Raw genomic sequence first — 10,524 nt, forward strand, 5'->3', positions numbered from 1 at the left:
CACAGCCTCTCTCTCTCTCTCTCTCGCGTTGCTTCCTCTTGACCTAATCTTCTACGTCCTTGCCTGTGATCGCGCGTTGTTTTCTATGGTGGTTTCTTCCTTCCCGTTGATGTCCGATGCTGCTTCGCGTCCGGTTTTGATTCTTGTAGATATGTTCACTTAAACGTCGATGTTGATGCTCGACTTCGTCTCGATGAAGGACATATCTTCGTTTTCATAGGATGTTTACAGTTGCATGTTGATTGAAGATCCCGTTTCCTCAGTTTATTATTGACTTATAGCTGGGATTCGATGATATATTTCTTCGGTAGACGTATATGGTTCTTGTGTATGTAGATTGGCGCTGCCACCGTTTTCTTATCTCCCGCTTGTCCACTTAGTATAATGGTGTTAGACAGCGAAAGATTGTATTTCTTTTCTTACGACTGTTATTCGTAAGCATTGTGGGTTCTACTTCTCTTCTCGTCTGCGTGAATCTAGTAGAGTTGATTCTTCTTTAGAATAAGGGAGATGACTCAAACGGATGATGATGTTTTAACTTAACAGCTTTATTTCTTAGCTCCATCACTGGAGTAGAGAGATAGTTTGGTCGGACAACCAATCCGTTGAGTAACTAGAAGAGAACTAATAATACAGGGCATCGTGTCGATAGCGGAACACTAGCTATCTCAGCGATTTACATATAAAATGAATACGTAGTCCGCCGGCTCGGAAGTCATGAGTTTCCGCTGCGGGTTAACAGGTCAACCGCTTCCCATGGAAGGTGTTGTGAACTGTTTGTAAACAGAAATGATGATATGTCCAAATGCAAACCAGGCTACTGCAAGCATTGCACAGCGTAGTCTAGTTTCACATTGTCACGTAGGACGCTCCTAATTCACCAATGACCCCTTAGGTCGTGGGTTCTATTTACAGATATGTAATTTATCTGTATTCATTAATGTATTTATTACAAGTGCAGTGAGTAGTCACTGTTCAGTGCTGCTCCTACTCGTATATCTGTACTCATACTTTTTAAAACTGGAATACTCTACTGCTCTGCCATACAGTGAATATTTTTATAAATAATGATCTTGTGCGATGTGAACAAGCAACTGTTAGCTAATGACAAGGAATTTCCAGAGTGAACAACTGTAGTCACGTGTGCAGCTCAGTTGGACTGTCCATTATAGTGATACCTCTAGTGGGTATCTTTAAAGTGAAAGCACTCTGTGTGAAGCTTAGTGTTGGAACATTAATATGGGGTTGAGAGGTGACGCAATTATAATTCATTAAGGGAAGGAAGTAACAACTGTAAAGCGATGTAATTCGTGGCTTCGTAAATGTTCTGGCATTTTACGATGACGGGTTGGTAAGTTAGACAGGTATAAGAATTGAGAGAATCAAAGTGCATGCATTGCCATACGTGATTGCAAAAATTTTAATAATCATTCAGGGGTATTTAAAACAGATCCTTTTTTCTTACATACAGTTAAAGGACAATACAAACTAAACGAAGACTACTTTTCACTGTAAACGTGTTTGAAGCATTGGTGTATGCTATGAAACCATTGAATTGGTTATAAATCATTTGAAAAAGAGGATTGTTTCAATTTATATTATTATGTGTTATGCTTGATTGCTGTGGTATAAGGCGCCTTTGTCGAGCGGCTACCTTTGCCATGTTGTCCTTTCGCTAACATCATATTTTAATAGTTAGATGAATTGATTTAACGGATGATTTTGTGTTTTGAAACCTTCGAACTGGTTGTAAATCATTTTAAATAGGTTGTTACAGTAACTGACATTCCTTTACTTTTTTTTTATCTGTTTTCCTACCTACAATTTTTAACTTTAAATGTACTGTAAACAGCTTTCGATAAGGGTCAGTGGAGGCCGAAACCTGTTGAGCTAAAAAGGAATTTCAGCTTCTTCTTTTTCCCTGTGAACTACAACATTTATATAATTATATATATAATATATATATAATATATATATATATATATACATATAAAGATAGATCGATAGATATATAGATAGATAGAAATTATATGTATATGTGTGTGTGTATATATATATATATATATATATATATATTATAATTTTGTATTGCTTCGTACTGTTAAATATTTGATAACAAAATCTTTTCAGCATTTTAAGAACACAATAAGACTTCCGAAACGACAATAATTTAAGAAGTCGACTCTAAATCCCGCCCCCCAATAAAAAAATTAATGAATAAATAAATAAAAAATTGAATTAAATTAAATAAAGGAAGCTGCACCATGGAAGTCGTAGCTCAAATAGTATCGAGTCAGTCCAGATGGAACATCTTCCGTGGAGTGAAATGGTTGTGGACCAAGAACAAACCTCTGACAGTTGGGGTGGTGGTTGTGGTTGCCGCTTTCAAGATCAGGGAAGTCATCAAACGTAGGCAGAAGAGGTGAGTTCAGTGGATACTACTTTTGGCAACAGGTGAATGTTAATTCGACCGCCGCACGAAGACATTGTATATTCATATACTTTTTGGTCTCAGTACAGAAAGGGGTTTGTATAAAGCAGTACTGGTGAGATCATTTGTGACATTTGCCTAGACATTGAAGCATTGTCCGTCTTTTGTCTAAATTTTTGCTTTTTTTTCCAACCCCAAAGGGCCTGCTGAGTTTCCGCCAGAACCTTTGGTATGAACATAAAATCAGACCCGAAAGACGGGAAATTTCTCAATGACTGTTTAAGTTTCTCAGATTATCTCACCTGTACTGTATTATATACACAATTTTCTGTACTGTTTAGCTAAAAATCCTTTTATAAATAAACGATATCTTCTTACGATGACGATTCTTGTTGTGAACAACAATACATGTTCACGAGTATTAATCAGTATAAAGGAAACAGCATCATATCAATAATTCCTAAAAATCTATGAACAGAGAAGAGCGATGTCAATTAAGTACCCATAAAGTTTAAATTGTTTCTATTATATTATTATTACATTCATTATTCCGAGGTTGTTTTTCAGGATTCATTATTCTGAACATGAGAGTAAAGTATAACGCATTATAATCTTGGTAGTAAAAATCTTTTCTTCTTGAGGGTTTGTTGTGACGATTACTAATGCGAACGGTGCCTCCTCACAAGTATTAATCATTCTTAAGGAAACAATTTATGCTTTGTCTGGTTTGTCAATTAAGACTAGAATGGGCCAACGCAGGAAGAGACGTCGTCATTCTCCACGGTATTGCTCATGGCCTGCGCACTCCCAGCGTGTCGCCCTACGTCATGAAGCTGGCGACCTACCTCAGGATGGCTAACATTGAGCATAAGAAATGATTCCTTATTAAGATATCAAAGTTCCCGTCCGTTTCTTTTCCCTTTCAGTTTTGAACGTCATGCTGGAGGTGAATTCATTTTGCTGCAAATGGATATCAAAATCTTCTCAACTATTATTCCAGAACGTGAAAATGTCATCAACGCGCTGCACCAAAACCACTTTGGAATTGAGTCATAAAAGTACCACATGTGGACATTGGCTTAAAGAGGAGATAGCAGGCTGCCTATCCCACATTCAGATCTTTGCAACTTTCAGTTAAAAGAGGAACTTGTCAATTAAACATTTTTTTTTTTCAGCACTGGCCCCTGGGCGGTTAATTACAGTCGTCCGAATAAATATTACTTATAATTCTTGTTCAGTAGGTAAAACTGCATAGAAAAACCGCAACTGCCATAGTCTAGGCCGCCGAGGATAAGTATCTTAGATCTACCTTTTTTTTTTTACCCAGAGGAAATAAGTCTTCGTGAGTTCATTTTTTCCCCTTATGAAATTCAGGATGTCGTTTACAGGAGCCTTAGTGAATAATCATTCCACGTCCAGCCTTATGAGCGTTATGTCGTTCACTGGAATATTTAATGTATAGAATTTCTGAATAGAGTCATCTGCGTGTTTTATAAACTACCTTGGAAATGTGACACCTAACATGCTAGGTGTTTCATAGAGTAAGGATGAACGAGACTTAATTTCACAAAACTAGGAATCAGAAAATGCCTTCCTTAGGCTATGGCGAGTCTGTATAAATGTGGTAAAGAACTGTTGACGAATCCAGGTAAGAAAGTCACAGGAAAAAAGTAAATAAAAATGTCACACTAATCTTTTCTACAAAGTGATCCTCAACGGTTGTGACCAGGTATATATCCACCTTTGAGGCGTGATTATTACAGTCCGTTGGGGATTTGTTTTTTAACCCAGTATGTATTCACCTCTGTGACGTGTTTAGTCACTGCCATCTTGAATTCCATTCAAGATGGCGGTGGTTTAGTACAAGCATGTTATGGATTTTTTTTTTTTAACCCGGCATGTATCCACCTTTGCGGCGTGTTTAGTAGTTGGGTTTTTTTTTTTTTAAACCATTATATATCCACCTTTGCTGCGGGTTGTTTAGTACAAGGGCTGAAGAGGATTTTTTTTTTACCCAGTATGTATCTTCCTAACGATGCATTTAATACAAGCCCGCTGGGGATTTTTTTTAACCCGGTATATATCCAACTTTGTGGCCAGTTTAATACAAGCCCTATTGGGGATTTTTTTTTAACCAGATATATATTCACCTTTGCTGCGTGTTTAGTACAAGCCCGTTGGGGATTACTGTAGAAACATAAACAAAATACTATAAATATAAAGATAACCAAGAAATATTGTGAATTTTTCCCGTGACTTTATTACTGGCCACCGCACTAACAATGCACGATGATCGTGAAAGTTGTATTATGAACTTAAAGCTGCAGTGGAACGCACATCAGTCAATTTTTACACCTTCAGAATGATCTAACATAGAATATTAGTAATGAAAACCAAAATGCAAGGAAATAAGGTGAGTTACCGCGCATCCTGCCTGGAGAATGGCAGTACTCAGTGACGTCACATCGCCAGCTTGGGTGCTGAGCGTTCATACGACTCACGTCACAGGAGCTTCTTCTGTTTCACAACATTGTTTTTGTTAATATTAGAAGTGGACGCTAAGAGAAAAAAGAATTGTAAAACTAACCTTTTTACTTCCACCATTGTCCCTTTCTGCGTTACAGCAACCATAAAATCTCACCTATCACTATGGAAATAGCGTACTAAATTCCAAAAACCTCAAGAATTGTCGCAAATTTGTGAAAACTCTCGCCAAGCTGTTACCACATGAGAGGGAAAGAAGGTACTTGGCTTGGCCAGCGGCCCAGCGCCGCCAAGGTGGGACCATGTGACGCATGCGCGGGAGAGTTGAAAAAATCGACCTCTGCGTAACTCACCTCATCTTCTTTCATCTTGATGAAAATCTTTTCTTTATACATGTGTGTGCAAAACCTAAAAGCTGCCTTAGATATACAGTTAACGTAAATTTCTAATTACCCATATTTTAGGCCGTATCAAAGTTTGCAAACTGAAGGTTTGGTAGGAAACTTTTTTTTTTTTTTTTCCGAGAGTGGCCACACTGGAGCCGCAGTCTAAATGCAGGATTTTATTAAGAAAAAAAAAAATGGAACGAAGAGAATTTTATAACCCATATATCAACAGTCTCGAATGTACGAAGACAAATTTCATGAATATTTGCGTATGTGCCGAGGGTCGTTCGAATTTACAGCTCAGCAAACTTGAAGAGAGGCCGAATTAGCCTATAACAAACTTCAGAGAACCCATTAATTTTCTCCTGAAGGAAGACGCTCGGAATTCCGCGGTTTTATAAGATATTATTATAATTATCATTTTATTTTAGAGACGTCAAATCGCTCCGCTCGTCCAGTATGGCCACCCACAAGAAATTGGTTAAGCCTCATAATTAGCGGCAAGGTGCACTGCTCACGCCTTTAGGTCTAGAGACGGAAGTTAGTAAAAGAGCCATTTAAGATTTTTTAAATCTTTATTGAAATATTACAACATTACACAATCAAGGGATCTCTCCTAGATAGTAACCCTCAAGGGTTTTAACCCGGCGTGGTTAGTACGAGCCCGTTGGGGATGACCGTAAAAACATAAACAAAGCCTGTAAATATCATAAAGATAATTACCGCCAAGAAATATTAGCCCCAAATGACGAACCCCAGACACTTTTTCACCTTGGACCCCTACAACGAAATAGGTTAAGCCAGCAAAATTAATAAAAGATTTTTCTGCAAAAAATGAATATGTTCATGTAAAATGCCTTGCATTGTTATGCTGATTAAGCTGTAGGCCTATTTATATGAAATCAGAAAACATTCTGTTCAGCACATTTTGGTTTAAGTAAAATACATAGGAAAAATGTTATGTTAATGTTGTTATAGTTGTAGGTATTGTACGCAAAAACTATCTTTATAATACTTGCCCTATTTTTTAGCTTGCAACCACACATATGAATAAAAAAATTCACAAAACCTGTATGAATAAAACACATGTATGAATAAATGTATGAATAAAACACACAATAATCACAAAAACAGCAGTGAATGAAACTTTTCATTGGTGCAAAAAAGTATGTCACTTTATATTTCTCAATGGGACTTTTGTGGTTGTTTTTGAGCAACCAGCTCATGAATCTTTGGCTCAGTAGCAGCCAGTGCACATAAGTCATCTTCCACAGACAGCTTGTTCCTTGAATTTGTTTTTATTGCAAGTAATGAAGAAAACCTACTTTCGCACAGGTAGGTTGAAGCAAAAGGCAAAAGTACTCGAACTGCCAGATCACTTCTTTTTGGATATAATTCCATCATTGAACACCAGAAGCTAGACAAGGAGTTTGACTGGAACACATTCTTAGCTGTTGAATCGTGGATAAGCTCAATGAACTCTTCTTGTGCGTCTTCTAACACATCATCAACCTGACATAAGTACGGATTTTTTGCTAATCCTGCATGCTGAGGGCTTAAGTCCGGAAAGGCACTTGAAAGCTGATTATTGATTTTCATTTATATAAGCATCTTCCCTTTATAATAGCTGCAATAGCTGTATAACTATCAATAGTAATATGAAGTAATTATTGCACTTACTATTGCCATAATAAAATAAAGGTTACTTATCAATTTTCTCTCTCTTATTCATATATCACGTATATTCATGACACACTTCATGTCAAGAGGCAATAAATCTTCCTGTCATATGGCGGGCCACTTATGACCATCCCAGAGGGCCACATTTGTCACGTGGGCCGTGAGTTTGACACCCCTGATACCGTTAGCTAATGTAGAGCAATTCTAGCATTTAAGCATTCAGTTTTAAGGATTGTGTACAGAAGTATGAATTTTATTCTGAGCCGCATGTCTCCTAATTCCAGTATAATAAATTTAAAAATAAGTAGAATCTCTATGGACCCCTTGAAGTTCTTCCATGAACCCCTGGTTGGGGACCACCGGCCTAGGAAAGGTCCCATTCAGGAATTGGTCATCAAGGGCTCGTTGACCAATTACGTCATTAATGAAGGTTTGGGATAAGCAAACAGTCGTCCCAATCTGGCCATAGGCGCTCCTTCATACGAGTCACGTAAGCACCAAGGTTTTGGTAATCATCTGCGAATGAGAAAAATACCTTAAAGTGAATGACATATGCATGCGCGCAAGAGCACATGTAAAGGCCATGATTGTTTCACTGTCCTGCGTGGATTTTGCCTTTATTTATATGTTCATCACGTTCCGAATTTTCGTGTTTCATGCAGTTACACACACACACACACATACATACACACACACACACACACATATATATATATATATAATAGATTCAGAAGAAAAAAAATTTCATATCCATATGACCACAATAAAGGCACATATTCATATCCTAAAAATTCACCTTTCACTTGCAAAATTTCAAAATGACCTACGGGCTGCTCTATGAGCGAGAGTCCGTGCTGAAAAAACCAGCTTAATAAAAAAAAAACAACAGTTCAGAAAACAAGTTAGTTTCCAAAAGAGAATATCTTACAGATTTGGCGTCGTAATTACATACATACGCATGCAATATACAAACACAAAACCACCGCTTACTTTCCAGCAGAGCGGGATAAGGCGATCCAGGGTGGTTGTATTTGATCTGGACGAGGCACCCGAAGAGCGAGCAGTCCACCTCGCACGGTTCGTCTCCCATGAGGAAGGGCTTGTTTCCTGAAATGGAACATTATTTCATGGTACTAACCATCCAAGCCTTAACATTTACTACGTTCAAATGTGATATGACTTTGCCTCCTAAGAATCGATAATTCCGTGTCAGCAAGCTTGCGTACCTGAAAATATCCCATAAGCAATCGGTTCAAGAAAGATGAACGTATGTCCCTGTATTCGTCAATGTACAAGGTCATGATGTTTATACAGACGGCCTCTAATGAATACGAATAAATATGTTTAAGGCGGCTGATAATGTCCTGAAATGCTTTTATTTAAAATTGTTAGGCATCATAAGACCAATGATCACTGGAGTGCTAAAGAGAGAGAGGGTGAGAAAGAAAATATTAGCCAGGTTACCCAAGTAATTCGACAGGGCTCTGATGTCCCTTCTGGCGAAAGACTCGATTTCTGGGTGGGTATGCCTTCCAATGCCCTGTGCCATCATCATAGCCTTCTGCCTCCGGCTCATCCTCATCATGGGCAGCCAGGTGAGCAGGGAAGGACGTTGCCCCATGCCCAGGAAGACGCCCCGACCTCCATCTCGTATCCACCGCCAGTCCTTCAGAGTCCTGTGTTGATAGGAAAATGGGAAAATCTGTATGAACAGAGCTCTGGACAAGAAAAATACTGCTGAGATTTAATGACTTGGAAATATCTTACTTCAGAAAACGAAGAAGGCTTTCTTTTCAATCGTGATGTTACCTTGTGAAGTAATAGAGAGAGAGAGAATTAACGTGAATTAACGACATCACATCGAAATGATACCAAAAAATTTAACTATAATTTCAATGTGTCTTAGATATACGAATGTTATAAGTATGTCAGAAAACGTATGGTATCATTAACTCTATAATAATTTTATAACCCACTTCTAATTATGATTCAATAATATATCGTCTGTAACTTCCATACCATGCTAGATGCTCGTCCACCATAACAGCGAACGACCAGGCCACGGCCTTTTGCTCATCATTCAGATGACTTGAGAAGTCCTTATTGAAGTGACTTCCTAGGAAGTCCATGATCAGTTGGGTGTCACCCATGGACTGTCCGTTTATGGTGATCCAAGGACACCTACCCTTAGGACCCATGGGTTCGGTGAAGTCCATCTGAAATTAAAAGTCAAAAGTCACTATACCATAGATGGAAAGTCTCTTGAAAGTAACTCTTTACACGTATTATACCCGGAAAGTTCACATAAAGCTAAAACTCGAAGCTCTTCTTAAAATGGAAGGTCTTTTTACATAAGTTGTACCTGGAAAGTCTACCCGGAATTACAACTCAAAATTCTTATTCTGTCAATGGAAGGTCTTTTACATATGTTGTACCTGGAAATTCCAGCTTGAATTACAAATCAATACTGGTCATAAAATGGACGATCTTTTTCCACGTATTATACCATACCTGGAATGTTCACCTGAAATGAACGTATGACTACTCCTGAAATGGAAGGTCTTTTACAGGTATTGTACTGGGGAGGCACCTGGAATTAGAAGCAAAAATCATTCCCTAAACGGAACTCATTCTACAATCAATCTTGAATTAAAAGTCAACCCTTTCTCTTAAAACGGAATGTTCACTTGAGACTGGAGATAGAAATGGTTCATGAAAGAAAAAAAAGAGAGCTTGAATACAGAATAAAGAATCGACTGTAATATTCCTGCACTAATGAATCATTATGGGACTATGATAACTGAATGACGATTTTATTGGAGTATAGATTAACTCATTGGTTACCTGAAGATCCAAAGGTATTCTCCATCTCTCTCTCTCTCTCTCACACACACACAAATCAGTCCAACCATCGGGGTGAGACGCACCTTATGCTCAATGTTAGCCATCCTGAGGTAGGTGGCCAGCTTCATGACGTAGGGCGACACGCTGGGAGTGCGCAGGCCATGAGCAATACCGTGGAGAATGACGACGTCTCTTCCTGCGTTGGCCCATTCTAGTCTTAATTGACAAACCAGACAAAGCATAAATTGTTTCCTTAAGAATGATTAATACTTGTGAGGAGGCACTGTTCGCATTGTAATCGTCACAACAAACCCTCAAGAAGAAAAGATTTTTACTACCAAGATTATAATGCGTTATACTTTACTCTCATGTTCAGAATAATGAATCCTGAAAAACAACCTCGGAATAATGAAATGTAATTAATTAAATATAACTAGAAACAATTTAAACTTTATGGGTACTTAATTGACATCGCTCTTCTCTGTTCATAGATTTTTAGGAATTATTGATATTAGCGCTATGGTGCTGTTTCCTTTATACTGATTAATACTCGTGAACATGTATTGTTGTTCACAACAAGAATCGTCATCGTAAGAAGATATCGTTTATTTATAAAAGGATTTTTAGCGATACAGTACAGAAAATTGTGTATATAATACAGTACAGGTGAGATAATCTGAGAAACTTAAACAGTCAATG

General features: G+C 37.9%; 1 protein-coding gene and 1 long non-coding RNA gene across 8 annotated transcripts in view; one reads left to right on the forward strand and one right to left on the reverse strand.

The window, feature by feature from the left end:
* The first annotated feature begins 961 nt into the window (after positions 1-961).
* LOC135201364 (uncharacterized) lies at positions 962-3,304 on the forward strand. Of its 3 annotated transcripts, none has more exons than XR_010311513.1 (3): positions 962-1,048; positions 2,131-2,422; positions 3,171-3,304. It is a non-coding gene; the product is annotated as an uncharacterized LOC135201364 (long non-coding RNA). The 3 variants fall into 3 exon arrangements; XR_010311515.1 differs by having other exon boundaries at positions 979-1,048; positions 2,254-2,422; XR_010311514.1 differs by lacking the exon at positions 962-1,048 and adding an exon at positions 1,075-1,351 and having other exon boundaries at positions 2,254-2,422.
* A 2,553-nt stretch (positions 3,305-5,857) lies between these two features.
* Positions 5,858-10,524, reverse strand: part of LOC135201840 (failed axon connections homolog) — a 16,397-nt gene continuing 11,730 nt past the window's right edge. For all 5 annotated transcript variants that reach the window (XM_064231122.1, XM_064231124.1, XM_064231126.1 and 2 more), the window contains exons 3-7: positions 9,909-10,041; positions 9,001-9,197; positions 8,446-8,657; positions 7,972-8,088; positions 5,858-7,497 (exon numbers count right to left, since the gene is read on the reverse strand). In XM_064231122.1, the coding sequence (XP_064087192.1) occupies positions 7,403-7,497; positions 7,972-8,088; positions 8,446-8,657; positions 9,001-9,197; positions 9,909-10,041 (754 nt within the window). In that variant the 3' untranslated portion in view covers positions 5,858-7,402. The remainder of the gene's footprint in view (positions 7,498-7,971; positions 8,089-8,445; positions 8,658-9,000; positions 9,198-9,908; positions 10,042-10,524) is intronic.

Source organism: Macrobrachium nipponense, chromosome 28, assembly GCF_015104395.2.
Source record: "Macrobrachium nipponense isolate FS-2020 chromosome 28, ASM1510439v2, whole genome shotgun sequence".
NCBI lineage: Eukaryota > Metazoa > Arthropoda > Malacostraca > Decapoda > Palaemonidae > Macrobrachium > Macrobrachium nipponense.